The sequence below is a fragment of the Oncorhynchus masou genome, chromosome 7, assembly GCF_036934945.1.
Source record: "Oncorhynchus masou masou isolate Uvic2021 chromosome 7, UVic_Omas_1.1, whole genome shotgun sequence".
In the NCBI taxonomy this organism is placed as follows: domain Eukaryota; kingdom Metazoa; phylum Chordata; class Actinopteri; order Salmoniformes; family Salmonidae; genus Oncorhynchus; species Oncorhynchus masou.
In genome coordinates, this window is record NC_088218.1 from 4730703 (window position 1) to 4752717 (window position 22015).

Here is a 22015-nt window from a genome sequence, read left to right on the forward strand (position 1 = left end):
AGGGGAGAGACAACAGTGTGTAGGAAGGATAGTTCATGGTGTGATAATGTCTACATTGTGTTACCAGGGGAGAGGTCCAGCAGTGTGTAGGAAGGATAGTTCATGGTGTGATAATGTCTACATTGTGTTACCAGGGAGAGGTCCAGCAGTGTGTAGGAAGGATAGTTCATGGTGTGATAATGTCTACGTTGTGTTACCAGGGGAGAGACAACAGTGTGTAGGAAGGATAGTTCATGGTGTGATAATGTCTACATTGTGTTACCAGGGGAGAGGTCCAGCAGTGTGTAGGAAGGATAGTTCATGGTGTGATAATGTCTACATTGTGTTACCAGGGGAGAGGTCCAGCAGTGTGTAGGAAGGATAGTTCATGGTGTGATAATGTCTACGTTGTGTTACCAGGGGAGAGACAACAGTGTGTAGGAAGGATAGTTCATGGTGTGATAATGTCTACATTGTGTTACCAGGAGAGAGGTCCAGCAGTGTGTAGGAAGGATAGTTCATGGTGTGATAATGTCTACATTGTGTTACCAGGGGAGAGGTCCAGCAGTGTGTAGGAAGGATAGTTCATGGTGTGATAATGTCTACATTGTGTTACCAGGGGAGAGGTGTAGCAGTGTGTAGGAAGGATAGTTCATGGTGTGATAATGTCTACGTTGTGTTACCAGGGGAGAGGTCCAGCAGTGTGTAGGAAGGATAGTTCATGGTGTGATAATGTCTACATTGTGTTACCAGGGGAGAGGTCCAGCAGTGTGTAGGAAGGATAGTTCATGGTGTGATAATGTCTACATTGTGTTACCAGGGGAGAGGTCCAGCAGTGTGTAGGAAGGATAGTTCATGGTGTGATAATGTCTACATTGTGTTACCAGGGGAGAGGTCCAGCAGTGTGTAGGAAGGATAGTTCATGTTGTGATAATGTCTACATTGTGTTACCAGGGGAGAGGTCCAGCAGTGTGTAGGAAGGATAGTTCATGGTGTGATAATGTCTACGTTGTGTTACCAGGGGAGAGACAACAGTGTGTAGGAAGGATAGTTCATGGTGTGATAATGTCTACATTCTGTTACCAGGGGAGAGACAACAGTGTGTAGGAAGGATAGTTCATGGTGTGATAATGTCTACATTATGTTACCAGGGAGAGGTCCAACAGTGTGTAGGAAGGATAGTTCATGGTGTGATAATGTCTACGTTGTGTTACCAGGGGAGAGACAACAGTGTGTAGGAAGGATAGTTCATGGTGTGATAATGTCTATGTTGTGTTACCAGAGGAGAGGTCCAACAGTGTGTAGGAAGGATAGTTCATGGTGTGATAATGTCTATGTTGTGTTACCAGGGGAGAGACAACAGTGTGTGTAGGAAGGATAGTTCATGGTGTGATAATGTCTACATTGTGTTACCAGGGGAGAGACAACAGTGTGTGTAGGAAGGATAGTTCATGGTGTGATAATGTCTACATTGTGTTACCAGGGAGAGACAACAGTGTGTGTAGGAAGGATAGTTCATGGTGTGATAATGTCTACATTGTGTTACCAGGGGAGAGACAACAGTGTGTAGGAAGGATAGTTCATGGTGTGATAATGTCTACGTTGTGTTACCAGGGGAGAGGTCCAGCAGTGTGTAGGAAGGATAGTTCATGGTGTGATAATGTCTACATTGTGTTACCAGGGAGAGGTCCAGCAGTGTGTAGGAAGGATAGTTCATGGTGTGATAATGTCTATGTTGTGTTACCAGGGGAGAGGTCCAGCAGTGTGTAGGAAGGATAGTTCATGGTGTGATAATGTCTATGTTGTGTTACCAGGGGAGAGACAACAGTGTGTGTAGGAAGGATAGTTCATGGTGTGATAATGTCTACATTGTGTTACCAGGGGAGAGACAACAGTGTGTAGGAAGGATAGTTCATGGTGTGATAATGTCTACGTTGTGTTACCAGGGGAGAGACAACACTGTGTAGGAAGGATAGTTCATGGTGTGATAATGTCTACGTTGTGTTACCAGGGGAGAGACAACAGTGTGTAGGAAGGATAGTTCATGGTGTGATAATGTCTACGTTGTGTTACAAGGGGAGAGACAACAGTGTGTAGGAAGGATAGTTCATGGTGTGATAATGTCTACATTGTGTTACCAGGGGAGAGGCAACAGTGTGTAGGAAGGATAGTTCATGGTGTGATAATGTCTACATTGTGTTACCAGGGGAGAGGTGTAGCAGTGTGTAGGAAGGATAGTTCATGGTGTGATAATGTCTACGTTGTGTTACCAGGGGAGAGGTCCAGCAGTGTGTAGGAAGGATAGTTCATGGTGTGATAATGTCTACATTGTGTTACCAGGGGAGAGGTCCAGCAGTGTGTAGGAAGGATAGTTCATGGTGTGATAATGTCTACGTTGTGTTACCAGGGGAGAGACAACAGTGTGTAGGAAGGATAGTTCATGGTGTGATAATGTCTACATTATGTTACCAGGGGAGAGACAACAGTGTGTAGGAAGGATAGTTCATGGTGTGATAATGTCTACGTTCTGTTACCAGGGGAGAGGTCCAGCAGTGTGTAGGAAGGATAGTTCATGGTGTGATAATGTCTACGTTGTGTTACCAGGGGAGAGACAACAGTGTGTAGGAAGGATAGTTCATGGTGTGATAATGTCTACGTTGTGTTACCAGGGGAGAGACAGCAGTGTGTAGGAAGGATAGTTCATGGTGTGATAATGTCTACATTGTGTTACCAGGGAGAGGTCCAGCAGTGTGTAGGAAGGATAGTTCATGTTGTGATAATGTCTACATTGTGTTACCAGGGGAGAGGTCCAGCAGTGTGTAGGAAGGATAGTTCATGGTGTGATAATGTCTACATTGTGTTACCAGGGGAGAGGTCCAGCAGTGTGTAGGAAGGATAGTTCATGGTGTGATAATGTCTACATTGTGTTACCAGGGGAGAGGTGTAGCAGTGTGTAGGAAGGATAGTTCATGGTGTGATAATGTCTACGTTGTGTTACCAGGGGAGAGACAACAGTGTGTAGGAAGGATAGTTCATGGTGTGATAATGTCTACATTCTGTTACCAGGGGAGAGACAACAGTGTGTAGGAAGGATAGTTCATGGTGTGATAATGTCTACATTATGTTACCAGGGAGAGGTCCAACAGTGTGTAGGAAGGATAGTTCATGGTGTGATAATGTCTACGTTGTGTTACCAGGGGAGAGACAACAGTGTGTAGGAAGGATAGTTCATGGTGTGATAATGTCTATGTTGTGTTACCAGGGAGAGGTCCAACAGTGTGTAGGAAGGATAGTTCATGGTGTGATAATGTCTATGTTGTGTTACCAGGGGAGAGACAACAGTGTGTAGGAAGGATAGTTCATGGTGTGATAATGTCTACATTGTGTTACCAGGGGAGAGACAACAGTGTGTGTAGGAAGGATAGTTCATGGTGTGATAATGTCTACATTGTGTTACCAGGGGAGAGACAACAGTGTGTGTAGGAAGGATAGTTCATGGTGTGATAATGTCTACATTGTGTTACCAGGGGAGAGGTCCAGCAGTGTGTAGGAAGGATAGTTCATGGTGTGATAATGTCTACGTTGTGTTACCAGGGGAGAGGTCCAGCAGTGTGTAGGAAGGATAGTTCATGGTGTGATAATGTCTACATTGTGTTACCAGGGGAGAGGTCCAGCAGTGTGTAGGAAGGATAGTTCATGGTGTGATAATGTCTATGTTGTGTTACCAGGGGAGAGACAACAGTGTGTAGGAAGGATAGTTCATGGTGTGATAATGTCTACATTGTGTTACCAGGGGAGAGACAACAGTGTGTAGGAAGGATAGTTCATGGTGTGATAATGTCTACGTTGTGTTACCAGGGGAGAGACAACAGTGTGTAGGAAGGATAGTTCATGGTGTGATAATGTCTACGTTGTGTTACCAGGGGAGAGACAACAGTGTGTAGGAAGGATAGTTCATGGTGTGATAATGTCTACGTTGTGTTACAAGGGGAGAGACAACAGTGTGTAGGAAGGATAGTTCATGGTGTGATAATGTCTACATTGTGTTACCAGGGGAGAGGCAACAGTGTGTAGGAAGGATAGTTCATGGTGTGATAATGTCTACATTGTGTTACCAGGGAGAGGTGTAGCAGTGTGTAGGAAGGATAGTTCATGGTGTGATAATGTCTACGTTGTGTTACCAGGGGAGAGGTCCAGCAGTGTGTAGGAAGGATAGTTCATGGTGTGATAATGTCTACATTGTGTTACCAGGGGAGAGGTCCAGCAGTGTGTAGGAAGGATAGTTCATGGTGTGATAATGTCTACGTTGTGTTACCAGGGGAGAGACAACAGTGTGTAGGAAGGATAGTTCATGGTGTGATAATGTCTACATTATGTTACCAGGGGAGAGACAACAGTGTGTAGGAAGGATAGTTCATGGTGTGATAATGTCTACGTTCTGTTACCAGGGGAGAGGTCCAGCAGTGTGTAGGAAGGATAGTTCATGGTGTGATAATGTCTACGTTGTGTTACCAGGGAGAGACAACAGTGTGTAGGAAGGATAGTTCATGGTGTGATAATGTCTACGTTGTGTTACCAGGGGAGAGACAGCAGTGTGTAGGAAGGATAGTTCATGGTGTGATAATGTCTACATTGTGTTACCAGGGGAGAGGTCCAGCAGTGTGTAGGAAGGATAGTTCATGTTGTGATAATGTCTATGTTGTGTTACCAGGGGAGAGGTCTAGCAGTGTGTAGGAAGGATAGTTCATGGTGTGATAATGTCTACATTGTGTTACCAGGGGAGAGACAACAGTGTGTAGGAAGGATAGTTCATGGTGTGATAATGTCTACATTGTGTTACCAGGGAGAGGTCCAGCAGTGTGTAGGAAGGATAGTTCATGGTGTGATAATGTCTACATTGTGTTACCAGGGGAGAGACAACAGTGTGGGAGAGGTCCAGCAGTGTGTAGGAAGGATAGTTCATGGTGTGATAATGTCTACATTGTGTTACCAGGAGTGTGTAGGACAATAATGTCAGTGTTAGTGGGAGAGACAACAGTGTAGGAAGGATAGTTCATGGTGTGATAATGTCTACATTGTGTTACCAGGGGAGAGACAACAGTGTGTAGGAAGGATAGTTCATGGTGTGATAATGTCTACATTGTGTTACCAGGGGAGAGGTCCAGCAGTGTGTAGGAAGGATAGTTCATGGTGTGATAATGTCTACATTGTGTTACCAGGGGAGAGGTCCAGCAGTGTGTAGGAAGGATAGTTCATGGTGTGATAATGTCTACGTTGTGTTACCAGGGGAGACAACAGTGTGTGTAGGAAGGATAGTTCATGGTGTGATAATGTCTACGTTGTGTTACCAGGGGAGAGACAACAGTGTGTAGGAAGGATAGTTCATGGTGTGATAATGTCTACGTTGTGTTACCAGGGGAGAGACAACAGTGTGTAGAAAGGATAGTTCATGGTGTGATAATGTCTACGTTGTGTTACCAGGGGAGAGACAGTGTGTAGGAAGGATAGTTCATGGTGTGATAATGTCTACATTGTGTTACCAGGGGAGAGGTCCAGCAGTGTGTAGGAAGGATAGTTCATGGTGTGATAATGTCTACGTTGTGTTACCAAGGGAGAGGTCCAGCAGTTTGTAGGAAGGATAGTTCATGGTGTGATAATGTCTACATTGTGTTACCAGGGGAGAGACAACAGTGTGTAGGAAGGATAGTTCATGGTGTGATAATGTTTACATTGTGTTACCAGGGGAGAGGTCCAGCAGTGTGTAGGAAGGATAGTTCATGGTGTGATAATGTCTACGTTGTGTTACCAGGGGAGAGGTCCAGCAGTGTGTAGGAAGGATAGTTCATGGTGTGATAATGTCTACGTTGTGTTACCAGGGGAGAGGTCCAGCAGTGTGTAGGAAGGATAGTTCATGGTGTGATAATGTCTACATTGTGTTACCAGGGAGAGGTCAGCAGTGTGTAGGAAGGATAGTTCATGTTGTGATAATGTCTATGTTGTGTTACCAGGGGAGAGGTCCAGCAGTGTGTAGGAAGGATAGTTCATGTTGTGATAATGTCTACGTTGTGTTACCAGGGGAGAGGTCAGCAGTGTGTAGGAAGGATAGTTCATGGTGTGATAATGTCTACGTTGTGTTACCAGGGAGAGGTCCAGCAGTGTGTAGGAAGGATAGTTCATGGTGTGATAATGTCTACGTTGTGTTACCAGGGGAGAGACAACAGTGTGTAGGAAGGATAGTTCATGGTGTGATAATGTCTACATTGTGTTACCAGGGAGAGGTCCAGCAGTGTGTAGGAAGGATAGTTCATGGTGTGATAATGTCTACATTGTGTTACCAGGGGAGAGACAACAGTGTGTAGGAAGGATAGTTCATGGTGTGATAATGTCTACATTGTGTTACCAGGGGAGAGACAACAGTGTGTAGGAAGGATAGTTCATGGTGTGATAATGTCTACATTGTGTTACCAGGGGAGGAGAGTGTGTAGGAAGGATAGTTCAGTGTGATAATGTCTAGGAAGGATAGTTAATGGTGTGATAATGTCTACGTTGTGTTACCAGGGGAGAGGTCCAGCAGTGTGTAGGAAGGATAGTTCATGGTGTGATAATGTCTACATTGTGTTACCAGGGGAGAGGTACAGCAGTGTGTAGGAAGGATAGTTCATGGTGTGATAATGTCTACGTTGTGTTACCAGGGAGAGGTCCAGCAGTGTGTAGGAAGGATAGTTCATGGTGTGATAATGTCTAGGTTCTGTTACCAGGGGAGAGACAACAGTTTGTAGGAAGGATAGTTCATGGTGTGATAATGTCTACATTGTGTTACCAGGGGATAGGTCCAACAGTGTGTAGGAAGGATAGTTCATGGTGTGATAATGTCTACGTTGTGTTACCAGGGGAGAGGTCCAGCAGTGTGTAGGAAGGATAGTTCATGGTGTGATAATGTCTACATTGTGTTACGGGTGAGAGTCAACAGTGTGTAGGAAGGATAGTTCATGGTGTGATAATGTCTACATTGTGTTACCAGGGGAGAGACAACAGTGTGTAGGAAGGATAGTTCATGGTGTGATAATGTCTACGTTGTGTTACCAGGGGAGAGGTCCAGCAATGTGTAGGAAGGATAGTTCATGGTGTGATAATGTCTACATTGTGTTACCAGGGGAGAGACAACAGTGTGTAGGAAGGATAGTTCATGGTGTGATAATGTCTACGTTGTGTTACCAGGGGAGAGGTCCAGCAATGTGTAGGAAGGATAGTTCATGGTGTGATAATGTCTACGTTGTGTTACCAGGGGAGAGACAACAGTTTGTAGGAAGGATAGTTCATGGTGTGATAATGTCTACATTGTGTTACCAGGGGAGAGGTCCAGCAGTGTGTAGGAAGGATAGTTCATGGTGTGATAATGTCTACATTGTGTTACCAGGGGAGAGACAACAGTGTGTAGGAAGGATAGTTCATGGTGTGATAATGTCTACGTTGTGTTACCAGGGGAGAGGTCCAGCAGTGTGTAGGAAGGATAGTTCATGGTGTGATAATGTCTACATTGTGTTACCAGGGGAGAGGTCCAGCAGTGTGTAGGAAGGATAGTTCATGGTGTGATAATGTTTACATTGTGTTACCAGGGGAGAGGTCCAGCAGTGTGTAGGAAGGATAGTTCATGGTGTGATAATGTCTACGTTGTGTTACCAGGGGAGAGACAACAGTGTGTAGGAAGGATAGTTCATGGTGTGATAATGTCTACGTTGTGTTACCAGGGGAGAGACAACAGTGTGTAGGAAGGATAGTTCATGGTGTGATAATGTCTACGTTGTGTTACCAGGGGAGAGGTCCAGCAGTGTGTAGGAAGGATAGTTCATGTTGTGATAATGTCTACGTTGTGTTACCAGGGAGAGGTCCAGCAGTGTGTAGGAAGGATAGTTCATGGTGTGATAATGTCTACGTTGTGTTACCAGGGGAGAGGTCCAGCAGTGTGTAGGAAGGATAGTTCATGGTGTGATAATGTCTACATTGTGTTACCAGGGGAGAGGTCCAGCAGTGTGTAGGAAGGATAGTTCATGGTGTGATAATGTCTACGTTGTGTTACCAGGGGAGAGGTCCAGCAGTGTGTAGGAAGGATAGTTCATGGTGTGATAATGTCTACATTGTGTTACCAGGGGAGAGGTGCAGCAGTGTGTAGGAAGGATAGTTCATGGTGTGATAATGTCTACATTGTGTTACCAGGGGAGAGACAACAGTGTGTAGGAAGGATAGTTCATGGTGTGATAATGTCTACGTTGTGTTACCAGGGGAGAGGTCCAGCAGTGTGTTGGAAGGATAGTTCATGGTGTGATAATGGCTACATTGTGTTACCAGGGGAGAGTCAGCAGTGTGTAGGAAGGATAGTTCATGGTGTGATAATGTCTACGTTGTGTTACCAGGGGAGAGGTCCAGCAGTGTGTAGGAAGGATAGTTCATGGTGTGATAATGTCTACATTGTGTTACCAGGGAGAGGTCCAGCAGTGTGTAGGAAGGATAGTTCATGGTGTGATAATGTCTACGTTGTGTTACCAGGGGAGAGGTCCAGCAGTGTGTATGAAGGATAGTTCATGGTGTGATAATGTCTACATTGTGTTACCAGGGGAGAGGTCCAGCAGTGTGTAGGAAGGATAGTTCATGGTGTGATAATGTCTACATTGTGTTACCAGGGGAGAGGTCCAGCAGTGTGTAGGAAGGATAGTTCATGGTGTGATAATGTCTACGTTGTGTTACCAGGGGAGAGACAACAGTGTGTAGGAAGGATAGTTCATGGTGTGATAATGTCTACGTTGTGTTACCAGGGAGAGGTCCAGCAGTGTGTAGGAAGGATAGTTCATGGTGTGATAATGTCTACGTTGTGTTACCAGGGGAGAGGTCCAGCGGTGTGTAGGAAGGATAGTTCATGGTGTGATAATGTCTTCGTTGTGTTGCCAGGGAGAGACAACAGTGTGTAGGAAGGATAGTTCATGGTGTGATAATGTCTACATTGTGTTACCAGGGGAGAGGTCCAGCAGTGTGTGTAGGAAGGATAGTTCATGGTGTGATAATGTCTACATTGTGTTACCAGGGGAGAGGTCCAGCAGTGTGTAGGAAGGATAGTTCATGGTGTGATAATGTCTACGTTGTGTTACCAGGGGAGAGACAACCGTGTGTAGGAAGGATAGTTCATGGTGTGATAATGTCTACATTGTGTTACCAGGGGAGAGGTCCAGCAGTGTGTAGGAAGGATAGTTCATGGTGTGATAATGTCTACATTGTGTTACCAGGGGAGAGGTCCAGCAGTGTGTAGGAAGGATAGTTCATGGTGTGATAATGTCTACATTCTGTTACCAGGGAGAGACAACAGTGTGTAGGAAGGATAGTTCATGGTGTGATAATGTCTACATTGTGTTACCAGGGAGAGGTCCAGCAGTGTGTAGGAAGGATAGTTCATGGTGTGATAATGTCTACATTGTGTTACCAGGGGAGAGGTCCAGCAGTGTGTAGGAAGGATAGTTCATGGTGTGATAATGTCTACGTTGTGTTACCAGGGGAGAGACAACAGTGTGTAGGAAGGATAGTTCATGGTGTGATAATGTCTACATTGTGTTACCAGGGGAGAGGTCCAGCAGTGTGTAGGAAGGATAGTTCATGGTGTGATAATGTCTACATTGTGTTACCAGGGAGAGGTCCAGCAGTGTGTAGGAAGGATAGTTCATGGTGTGATAATGTCTACGTTGTGTTACCAGGGGAGAGACAACAGTGTGTAGGAAGGATAGTTCATGGTGTGATAATGTCTACATTGTGTTACCAGGGAGAGGTCCAGCAGTGTGTAGGAAGGATAGTTCATGGTGTGATAATGTCTACATTGTGTTACCAGGGAGAGGTCCAGCAGTGTGTAGGAAGGATAGTTCATGGTGTGATAATGTCTACATTGTGTTACCAGGGGAGAGGTGTAGCAGTGTGTAGGAAGGATAGTTCATGGTGTGATAATGTCTACGTTGTGTTACCAGGGGAGAGGTCCAGCAGTGTGTAGGAAGGATAGTTCATGGTGTGATAATGTCTACATTGTGTTACCAGGGGAGAGGTCCAGCAGTGTGTAGGAAGGATAGTTCATGGTGTGATAATGTCTACATTGTGTTACCAGGGGAGAGGTCCAGCAGTGTGTAGGAAGGATAGTTCATGGTGTGATAATGTCTACATTGTGTTACCAGGGGAGAGGTCCAGCAGTGTGTAGGAAGGATAGTTCATGTTGTGATAATGTCTACATTGTGTTACCAGGGGAGAGGTCCAGCAGTGTGTAGGAAGGATAGTTCATGGTGTGATAATGTCTACGTTGTGTTACCAGGGGAGAGACAACAGTGTGTAGGAAGGATAGTTCATGGTGTGATAATGTCTACATTCTGTTACCAGGGGAGAGACAACAGTGTGTAGGAAGGATAGTTCATGGTGTGATAATGTCTACATTATGTTACCAGGGGAGAGGTCCAACAGTGTGTAGGAAGGATAGTTCATGGTGTGATAATGTCTACGTTGTGTTACCAGGGAGAGACAACAGTGTGTAGGAAGGATAGTTCATGGTGTGATAATGTCTATGTTGTGTTACCAGAGGAGAGGTCCAACAGTGTGTAGGAAGGATAGTTCATGGTGTGATAATGTCTATGTTGTGTTACCAGGGGAGAGACAACAGTGTGTGTAGGAAGGATAGTTCATGGTGTGATAATGTCTACATTGTGTTACCAGGGGAGAGACAACAGTGTGTGTAGGAAGGATAGTTCATGGTGTGATAATGTCTACATTGTGTTACCAGGGGAGAGACAACAGTGTGTGTAGGAAGGATAGTTCATGGTGTGATAATGTCTACATTGTGTTACCAGGGGAGAGACAACAGTGTGTAGGAAGGATAGTTCATGGTGTGATAATGTCTACGTTGTGTTACCAGGGGAGAGGTCCAGCAGTGTGTAGGAAGGATAGTTCATGGTGTGATAATGTCTACATTGTGTTACCAGGGGAGAGGTCCAGCAGTGTGTAGGAAGGATAGTTCATGGTGTGATAATGTCTATGGTTGTGTTACCAGGGGAGAGGTCCAGCAGTGTGTAGGAAGGATAGTTCATGGTGTGATAATGTCTACATTGTGTTACCAGGGGAGAGACAACAGTGTGTGTAGGAAGGATAGTTCATGGTGTGATAATGTCTACATTGTGTTACCAGGGGAGAGACAACAGTGTGTAGGAAGGATAGTTCATGGTGTGATAATGTCTACGTTGTGTTACCAGGGGAGAGACAACAGTGTGTAGGAAGGATAGTTCATGGTGTGATAATGTCTACGTTGTGTTACCAGGGGAGAGACAACAGTGTGTAGGAAGGATAGTTCATGGTGTGATAATGTCTACGTTGTGTTACAAGGGGAGAGACAACAGTGTGTAGGAAGGATAGTTCATGGTGTGATAATGTCTACATTGTGTTACCAGGGGAGAGGCAACAGTGTGTAGGAAGGATAGTTCATGGTGTGATAATGTCTACATTGTGTTACCAGGGGAGAGGTGTAGCAGTGTGTAGGAAGGATAGTTCATGGTGTGATAATGTCTACGTTGTGTTACCAGGGGAGAGGTCCAGCAGTGTGTAGGAAGGATAGTTCATGGTGTGATAATGTCTACATTGTGTTACCAGGGGAGAGGTCCAGCAGTGTGTAGGAAGGATAGTTCATGGTGTGATAATGTCTACGTTGTGTTACCAGGGGAGAGACAACAGTGTGTAGGAAGGATAGTTCATGGTGTGATAATGTCTACATTATGTTACCAGGGGAGAGACAACAGTGTGTAGGAAGGATAGTTCATGGTGTGATAATGTCTACGTTCTGTTACCAGGGGAGAGGTCCAGCAGTGTGTAGGAAGGATAGTTCATGGTGTGATAATGTCTACGTTGTGTTACCAGGGGAGAGACAACAGTGTGTAGGAAGGATAGTTCATGGTGTGATAATGTCTACATTATGTTACCAGGGGAGAGACAGCAGTGTGTAGGAAGGATAGTTCATGGTGTGATAATGTCTACATTGTGTTACCAGGGGAGAGGTCCAGCAGTGTGTAGGAAGGATAGTTCATGGTGTGATAATGTCTATGTTGTGTTACCAGGGGAGAGGTCTAGCAGTGTGTAGGAAGGATAGTTCATGGTGTGATAATGTCTACATTGTGTTACCAGGGGAGAGACAACAGTGTGTAGGAAGGATAGTTCATGGTGTGATAATGTCTACATTGTGTTACCAGGGGAGAGGTCCAGCAGTGTGTAGGAAGGATAGTTCATGGTGTGATAATGTCTACATTGTGTTACCAGGGGAGAGGTCCAGCAGTGTGTAGGAAGGATAGTTCATGGTGTGATAATGTCTACGTTGTGTTACCAGGGGAGAGACAACAGTGTGTAGGAAGGATAGTTCATGGTGTGATAATGTCTACATTGTGTTACCAGGGGAGAGACAACAGTGTGTAGGAAGGATAGTTCATGGTGTGATAATGTCTACATTGTGTTACCAGGGGAGAGACAACAGTGTGTGTAGGAAGGATAGTTCATGGTGTGATAATGTCTACATTGTGTTACCAGGGAGAGGTCCAGCAGTGTGTAGGAAGGATAGTTCATGGTGTGATAATGTCTACATTGTGTTACCAGGGGAGAGGTCCAGCAGTGTGTAGGAAGGATAGTTCATGGTGTGATAATGTCTACGTTGTGTTACCAGGGGAGAGGTCCAGCAGTGTGTAGGAAGGATAGTTCATGGTGTGATAATGTCTACGTTGTGTTACCAGGGAGAGACAACAGTGTGTGTAGGAAGGATAGTTCATGGTGTGATAATGTCTACGTTGTGTTACCAGGGGAGAGACAACAGTGTGTAGGAAGGATAGTTCATGGTGTGATAATGTCTACGTTGTGTTACCAGGGGAGAGACAATAGTGTGTAGTAAGGATAGTTCATGGTGTGATAATGTCTACGTTGTGTTACCAGGGGAGAGACAACAGTGTGTAGGAAGGATAGTTCATGGTGTGATAATGTCTACATTGTGTTACCAGGGGAGAGGTCCAGCAGTGTGTAGGAAGGATAGTTCATGGTGTGATAATGTCTACGTTGTGTTACCAGGGGAGAGGTCCAGCAGTGTGTAGGAAGGATAGTTCATGGTGTGATAATGTCTACATTGTGTTACCAGGGGAGAGACAACAGTGTGTAGGAAGGATAGTTCATGGTGTGATAATGTCTACATTGTGTTACCAGGGGAGAGGTCCAGCAGTGTGTAGGAAGGATAGTTCATGGTGTGATAATGTCTACGTTGTGTTACCAGGGGAGAGGTCCAGCAGTGTGTAGGAAGGATAGTTCATGGTGTGATAATGTCTACGTTGTGTTACCAGGGGAGAGGTCCAGCAGTGTGTAGGAAGGATAGTTCATGGTGTGATAATGTCTACGTTGTGTTACCAGGGGAGAGACAACAGTGTGTAGGAAGGATAGTTCATGGTGTGATAATGTCTACGTTGTGTTACCAGGGAGAGGTCCAGCAGTGTGTAGGAAGGATAGTTCATGGTGTGATAATGTCTACCTTGTGTTACCAGGGGAGAGGTCCAGCAGTGTGTAGGAAGGATAGTTCATGGTGTGATAATGTCTACATTGTGTTACCAGGGCAGAGGTCCAGCAGTGTGTAGGAAGGATAGTTCATGGTGTGATAATGTCTACGTTGTGTTACCAGGGGAGAGGTCCAGCAGTGTGTATGAAGGATAGTTCATGGTGTGATAATGTCTACCTTGTGTTACCAGGGGAGAGGTCCAGCAGTGTGTAGGAAGGATAGTTCATGGTGTGATAATGTCTACATTGTGTTACCAGGGGAGAGGTCCAGCAGTGTGTAGGAAGGATAGTTCATGGTGTGATAATGTCTACGTTGTGTTACCAGGGAGAGGTCCAGCAGTGTGTAGGAAGGATAGTTCATGGTGTGATAATGTCTACATTGTGTTACCAGGGGAGAGACAACAGTGTGTAGGAAGGATAGTTCATGGTGTGATAATGTCTACATTGTGTTACCAGGGGAGAGACAACAGTGTGTAGGAAGGATAGTTCATGGTGTGATAATGTCTACGTTGTGTTACCAGGGGAGAGGTCCAGCAGTGTGTAGGAAGGATAGTTCATGGTGTGATAATGTCTACATTGTGTTACCAGGGGAGAGGTCCAGCAGTGTGTAGGAAGGATAGTTCATGGTGTGATAATGTCTACGTTGTGTTACCAGGGGAGAGGTCCAGCAGTGTGTGTCATAAGGAGAAGGTGGTGATGGTGGAGCGGCTGGGGTTTGCCACGGTAACCATGTTCGGCGAGGGCAGGTCCTGCAGCGTGTTCTTTGGAGACGGGAGCGTCGTCACCGCCACCTGCGACGGAGCGTACCAAGTAAGAGAAACCGGGGGTGAATGTTAAAGTCCTTCCTCCATTCCTCCCGCTGTCTTCCCACCTCCTCCTCATAACGCAGAGAGCATCGGAAGAGAAGATCCACGCTTCCTTTCATGAGTCGAGCAAATGACTGTGTTCTGAGGTTCTATATTCATTCTGGGTGACTCTCCGTGTCCCCGTGTGCCCTCTAGGTGTACCCGTCCAGTGTAGGTCTGCTGTTCATCAACCAGGACGGTAGTTGTGTGTACACGTCAGACCCTGAACACAGCCCAACCCTGAGTCTGGCCAGCTGGAGTCCCAGAGAGCAGCCAGGCAGCTACAGGATGAACCACACCTCCGCCTCAGACACACTGTGTGAGGTCACAGACCACCACGGGAACCTCTTCCAGGTGGGTCGGCTCTGTATGACACCCCTGTTCCCTTCTTATAGTCTGGTCCCAGATCTGTTTGTGTTGTCTTGCCATTTGGCTCGACGATGACCATAGGAGTTGGCAAGACAGCACAAACAGATCTGGGACCAGGGCATAAGGCGCTGACCATAACTTGTGCACTATATAAGGATTAGGGTGAGATCGTCCGATACACTGAACTCTGCAAGCCCTGGGAATTTTCATTTTGGAAACTTGTTTGACAAAGTGAATTAGGAAACATCACTGTAGGCTTCAGGGCATGTGTTGTGTAGAGCATGTGTAGGGCATGTGTCGGGCATGTGTCGGGCATGTGTAGGGCATGGGTAAGACATGTGTAGGGCATGGGTAAGACATGTGTAGGGCATGTGTAGGGCATGGGTAGGGCATGTGTATTGCATGTGTCGGGCATGTGTAGGGCATGGGTAAGACATGTGTAGGGCATGTGTAGGGCATGGGTAAGACATGTGTAGGGCATGTGTAGGGCATGGGTAGGGCATGTGTCGGGCATGTGTAGGGCATGTGTAGGGCATGGGTAAGACATGTGTAGGGCATGGGTAAGACATGTGTAGGGCATGTGTAGGGCATGGGTAGGGCATGTGTAGGGCATGTGTAGGGCATGTGTAGGGCATGGGTAAGACATGTGTAGGGCATGTGTAGTGCATGTGTAGGGCATGTGTAGGGCATGTGTAGGGCATGTGTAGGGCATGTGTAGGGCATGGGTAAGACATGTGTAGGGCATGTGTAGGGCATGGGTAAGACATGTGTAGGGCATGTGTAGGGCATGGGTAAGACATGTGTAGGGCATGTGTAGGGCATGGGTAAGACATGTGTAGGGCATGTGTAGGGCATGTGTAGGGCATGTGTAGGGCATGTGTAGGGCATGTGTAGGGCATGGTGGAGTTATAGTGACAGTGTATGAAATGGTGCTGTGTGGAGGTGATGAAGGATGGCCAGGCATCAGTGGAGATCTCTAGCCCTCTGGACAGCAGAGAGGAGGAGGAGGAGGAGGAGGAGGAGGGAGGGCTGCCAGAAGAGAGAGAGCTGGCCAAGCATCCTATTGGACGTAAAGTCCACATTCCCAGGTAGGCCTCAGTAACTCTGCTCCTCATCTGTACAGTATGACTCCTTTTTCATTCCAATGTCCCCCAGTCAGGCACCTTTTAACCCTTTTAGTGTTCAAGCTGGGCTGAAGCATGATGGGTTCTCTCTCATTCTCTATATCCATAATAAACTCCCAGGTTGTTCATGGCCCATGAGGACGGTTCAGGCACAGAGCTGCTGTACTCTCAGACAGTAGAGGAACGTTTGTATGAGGACTACTCTGACCCTGCTGTCGCCCTGCTTAAAGAACCCCTCCCAGACCTACAGGGTAGGATTCTGTTCATTACTCTACCTCCATAGACCTGTTTCCTCGTGGTCTACCCATAGAACGTCTGTGGTCTCCTCCCAGACCTACAGGGTAGGATTCTGTTCATTACTCTACCTCCATAGACCTGTGTTTCCTCCTGGTCTACCCATAGACACGTCTGTGGTCTCCTCCCAGACCTACAGGGTAGGATTCTGTTCATTACTCTACCTCCATAGACCTGTGTTTCCTCCTGGTCTCCCCATAGACACGTCTGTGGTCTCCTCCCAGACCTACAGGGTAGGATTCTGTTCATTACTCTACCTCCATAGACCTGTGTTTCCTCCTGGTCTCCCCATAGACCTCTGTGGTCTCCTCCCAGACCTACAGGGTAGGATTCTGTTCATTACTCTACCTCCATAGACCTGTGTTTCCTCCTGGTCTCCCCATAGACCCGTCTGTGGTCTCCTCCCAGACCTACAGGGTAGGATTCTGTTCATTACTCTACCTCCATAGACCTGTGTTTCCTCCTGGTCTCCCCATAGACACGTCTGTGGTCTCCTCGCTGTCCTGCAGGTGTGCTGGGTATAGCGGTGCTGAGACCCTCTCGTCAGGACGTGTGGTCCAGATGGGTTATCCAGGCACAGAACAAGGACATCATCCCCACCAACCTCAAGTCCCGTCACTGGGACAACTTCCCCTCAGTGGAGGTAGACTGAGAACATCAAAGAGAAAATGCAGTTGAAATAGACGCATAATGTATCAGCAAATCATGCTAGTTTTCACGTGTACTTGAATTTAAGGTCATTTTATACATGGTCAAAACACACTTTAGTCATAGGGTTTGATGATACCTTCAAATTTAAATAAATAAATAAATCTACTTTATCCCCTAAAAACATATTCTTTAAACATCTACTGTAAACCCCCCCCCCAGAGGAAGACGTCAGGTCCTCTGTTTGGGACCACTCTGGGCCGGGGTCTGACCCTGAGAGAGAAGCCTGTTTCTGAGGCCTGCAGGCCCGTGCTGAGCTGTCCGGATACCCTGGAGGTCCGACAGCTGCTCCAGTACCAGCCAGTCAGCAGACAGCTCCGCAGGACTCTGGAGACTCGCCTCAAGGTACAGCTCCGCAGCTCATCTCACTGTCCTGTGTGTATTCTAGAAGGCAGTCTCTATTACAGCAGCCTTAACCCAGTGTACCAGCAGATACAGTCCCATGTCTGGCCATTATAATAAGCAGCATTTGGTGGGGGATTATATTTGTCCTTTTTCACACATGTACCAGTGTGTATTATACACATGTACCAGTGTGTATTATACACATGTGAATTGGAGATCTGTTTTTGTTGCATATCCCCACTCCCCTTTAGACAATTAGGGTTAAGTGCCTTACTCAAGAGCACATCGGCAGTTTTTTGTCACCTTGTCAGCTCAGGGATTCGAACCAGAGACTGTCTCAACATGTGGTCCTCCTCCTCCTGTACCTGGTATTGTAGGAGTACATGGAGCAGGTTGTCCAGAGAGAGAACCTGACAGAGAAGATGCAGCTGAATGACCCTCGTACTGAGGAGGAGAAGATCCACGCTGCTGACCTGCTCAAACTGGTCCTGGTCAGTCAGTACACACACACACACACACACACACACACACACACACACACACACACACGTACCGAGGTGGAGAAGATCCACGCTGCTGACCTGCTCAAACTGGTCCTGGTCAGTCACACACACACACACACACACACACACACACACACACACACACATACATACTGAGAAGGAGAAGGTCCACGCTACTGACCTGATCAAATATGTCCAAATTACTCCGGTGCTGTAGTGTTCTGTTACTCAGGTGCTGTAGTGTTCTGTTACTCGGGTGCTGTAGTGTTCTGTTACTCAGGTGCTGTAGTGTTCTGTTACTCAGGTGCTGTAGTATTCTGTTACTCAGGTGCTGTAGTGTTCTGTTACTCAGGTGCTGTAGTGTTCTGTTACTCAGGTGCTGTAGTGTTCTGTTACTCTGGTGCTGTAGTGTTCTGTTACTCCGGTGCTGTAGTGTTCTGTTACTCAGGTGCTGTAGTGTTCTGTTACTCAGGTGCTGTAGTGTTCTGTTACTCAGGTGCTGTAGTGTTCTGTTACTCAGGTGCTGTAGTGTTCTGTTACTCAGGTGCTGTAGTGTTCTGTTACTCAGGTGCTGTAGTGTTCTGTTACTCCGGTGCTGTAGTGTTCTGTTACTCAGGTGCTGTAGTGTTCTGTTACTCAGGTGCTGTAGTATTCTGTTACTCAGGTGCTGTAGTGTTCTGTTACTCAGGTGCTGTAGTGTTCTGTTACTCAGGTGCTGTAGTGTTCTGTTACTCAGGTGCTGTAGTGTTCTGTTACTCCGGTGCTGTAGTGTTCTGTTACTCAGGTGCTGTAGTGTTCTGTTACTCAGGTGCTGTAGTATTTTGTTACTCGGGTGCCGTAGTGTTCTGTTACTCGGGTGCCGTAGTGTTCTGTTACTCGGGTGCCGTAGTGTTCTGTTACTCGGGTGCTGTAGTATTCTGTTACTCAGGTGCTGTAGTGTTCTGTTACTCCGGTGCTGTAGTGTTCTGTTACTCAGGTGCTGTAGTGTTCTGTTACTCCGGTGCTGTAGTGTTCTGTTACTCGGGTGCTGTAGTGTTCTGTTACTCGGGTGCTGTAGTGTTCTGTTACTCAGGTGCTGTAGTGTTCTGTTACTCAGGTGCTGTAGTGTTCTGTTACTCAGGTGCTGTAGTGTTCTGTTACTCAGGTGCTGTAGTGTTCTGTTACTCAGGTGCTGTAGTGTTCTGTTACTCAGGTGCTGTAGTGTTCTGTTACTCAGGTGCTGTAGTATTTTGTTACTCAGGTGCTGTAGTGTTCTGTTACTCGGGTGCCGTAGTGTTCTGTTACTCGGGTGCCGTAGTGTTCTGTTACTCAGGTGCTGTAGTATTCTGTTACTCAGGTGCTGTAGTGTTCTGTTACTCCGGTGCTGTAGTGTTCTGTTACTCAGGTGCTGTAGTGTTCTGTTACTCCGGTGCTGTAGTGTTCTGTTACTCGGGTGCTGTAGTGTTCTGTTACTCGGGTGCTGTAGTGTTCTGTTACTCAGGTGCTGTAGTGTTCTGTTACTCAGGTGCTGTAGTGTTCTGTTACTCAGGTGCTGTAGTGTTCTGTTACTCAGGTGCTGTAGTGTTCTGTTACTCAGGTGCTGTAGTGTTCTGTTACTCAGGTGCTGTAGTGTTCTGTTACTCAGGTGCTGTAGTGTTCTGTTACTCAGGTGCTGTAGTGTTCTGTTACTCGGGTGATGTAGTGTTCTGTTACTCAGGTGCTGTAGTGTTCTGTTACTCGGGTGCTGTAGTGTTCTGTTACTCAGGTGCTGTAGTGTTCTGTTACTCAGGTGCTGTAGTATTCTGTTACTCAGGTGCTGTAGTGTTCTGTTACTCGGGTGCTGTAGTGTTCTGTTACTCGGGTGCTGTAATATTCTGTTACTCAGGTGCTGTAGTGTTCTGTTACTCAGGTGCTGTAGTGTTCTGTTACTCAGGTGCTGTAGTGTTCTGTTACTCAGGTGCTGTAGTGTTCTGTTACTCGGGTGCTGTAGTGTTCTGTTACTCAGGTGCTGTAGTGTTCTGTTACTCAGGTGCTGTAGTGTTCTGTTACTCGGGTGCTGTAGTGTTCTGTTACTCAGGTGCTGTAGTGTTCTGTTACTCAGGTGCTGTAGTGTTCTGTTACTCAGGTGCTGTAGTGTTCTGTTACTCAGGTGCTGTAGTGTTCTGTTACTCAGGTGCTGTAGTATTCTGTTACTCAGGTGCTGTAGTGTTCTGTTACTCAGGTGCTGTAGTGTTCTGTTACTCAGGTGCTGTAGTATTCTGTTACTCAGGTGCTGTAGTGTTCTGTTACTCAGGTGCTGTAGTGTTCTGTTACTCAGGTGTTGTAGTGTTCTGTTACTCAGGTGCTGTAGTGTTCTGTTACTCAGGTGCTGTAGTGTTCTGTTACTCAGGTGTTGTAGTGTTCTGTTACTCAGGTGCTGTAGTGTTCTGTTACTCAGGTGCTGTAGTGTTCTGTTACTCAGGTGCTGTAGTGTTCTGTTACTCAGGTGCTGTAGTGTTCTGTTACTCAGGTGTTGTAGTGTTCTGTTACTCAGGTGCTGTAGTGTTCTGTTACTCAGGTGCTGTAGTGTTCTGTTACTCAGGTGCTGTAGTGTTCTGTTACTCGGGTGCCGTAGTGTTCTGTTACTCAGGTGCTGTAGTATTGTGTGACACCATGTGTATTTTTCCTCCTCAGTCACTTCCAGAGTCAGAGCACCCCACTATAGAGAACAGAATCTGCCCCGGTGAGTCCTTCATTTTGGCTTGGCACTTTTATGGGGCTTGGAGATTAATTCCTAGCTGTAGCAATGAATTGGATAAGGGAAAGGAATGGTGAGTTGAATAGGGAGTGTTTGTGTTTGTTCCACCTCAGTGGATGCAGCCACCCTGTACATCCAGGCAGTGAAGACTCCAGCCCTGCAGACTGAGGCCTCGCTCTCGGAGAAACACACAGAAAGGTGGGTCAGAACTACCCTGGTCCTAGATCAGTATCATAACCACCCTGGTCCTAGATCAGTATCATAACTAGCCTGGTCCTAGATCAGTATCATAACTAGCCTGGTCCTAGATCAGTATCATAACTAGCCTGGTCCTAGATCAGTATCATAACTAACCAGACCTGTAGGTCATATTTCTCATGAGTTTCTTATTAGTAGCTATCTTATTTTCCCTGTACTAATGGGTTTAGTTAAACTATGGACATAAATATCTACAGCTTTTAACCTTTTCCATTATCTTCTCATCATATTACAATCTCCTGTTTTACAGCTTCAGCAAAGAGGCGAAGGAAACTATGTGGAAGACCAGGATAGAGCAACACAGGCAACTAACTAACTGCTCTCTATTATAGAGTTGACATAGTGGACATTCACATCTTTTCCCAGGAATACTTAAGCTATTAATGAATGTTGTAATGTTGCTGTACTGTTCAGACAGGAGCTGGACCAGGAGAAGATGTACAGAGAGGCTCTAAGGAACAGCATCATTCCTCCTTATTTCCACTCAGAGAAAGGAGCAGGTTCCGAGTACTCGGAGGTGACATAGCTTTCACAGCAATGGATTGTAAATTCAGCACAGCTACGTAATGCCTGTTACCAGTTCCATTAGATTCATTAATACACGTCCATTGTCCCACAGCCCAGCCAGTCAATTTATAAACTTCATCTCACCCGGAAAAAAGTGTCTAGACAATATTTCCCAATGCTACTAGCCTAGCGTTTGGTTTGGTACAGAGGTTAATATAAGCTTCACTGTGTGCCTCTCCAACCTGTGCAACATATTGCAGATTGTATTCAGCTCAGCTACTGTACGTATATAAAACAACTATCTGGGTTTTCCCGTCAGGTCCCTGATATGAGATCTCTGTCTCAGGACCTTCCTCCATTTCCCAACACTCCCAACTCCCAGAACTACCTCAGAGATGCCCCTCGGGAGACAGGTTAAAGCGAGGCTACATCTATAACAATACTAATGATATATTGATGATACAGTATTGTGTTATTTTATCCTTCATTAAGAAAGTGACCCTGTTTTGCATGTTATTTGTTCTTGTGTGTGTTCTTGAAGCAGCCCAGCGACCTTTGAACCCCACGCCCTCTCACGCAGCAGGAAGTGCTGCGCTGCCTAGGAGACCCACCAATCCCACCCCTCAAACTGCAGGTCTGCTCAGTACACGACTTAGACTTGGGTTAGTGTTAGGGTAAGAGTGGCGACAGCTGGTCTTACTGGGGTTCGAGTCATAACGAAAAATTGACATTACAGACAAATTACTTTACAATTTACATCAATTTAAAAACCTTAATGTGTGT

The 22015-nt window shown here is 46.1% G+C and overlaps 1 protein-coding gene across 1 annotated transcript in view; it reads left to right on the plus strand.

The window, feature by feature from the left end:
• LOC135543135 (sperm-associated antigen 17-like) overlaps nt 1-22015 on the plus strand; it is a 68433-nt gene that overhangs the window by 43620 nt on the left and 2798 nt on the right. Inside the window, exons 28-40 of the mRNA XM_064970211.1 lie at nt 14219-14373; nt 14565-14762; nt 15720-15865; nt 16022-16152; nt 16705-16838; nt 17066-17248; nt 17626-17739; nt 20404-20452; nt 20581-20665; nt 20976-21029; nt 21140-21242; nt 21552-21645; nt 21777-21866. Of these exons, the coding sequence (XP_064826283.1) occupies nt 14219-14373; nt 14565-14762; nt 15720-15865; nt 16022-16152; nt 16705-16838; nt 17066-17248; nt 17626-17739; nt 20404-20452; nt 20581-20665; nt 20976-21029; nt 21140-21242; nt 21552-21645; nt 21777-21866 (1536 nt within the window). The remainder of the gene's footprint in view (nt 1-14218; nt 14374-14564; nt 14763-15719; nt 15866-16021; nt 16153-16704; nt 16839-17065; nt 17249-17625; nt 17740-20403; nt 20453-20580; nt 20666-20975; nt 21030-21139; nt 21243-21551; nt 21646-21776; nt 21867-22015) is intronic.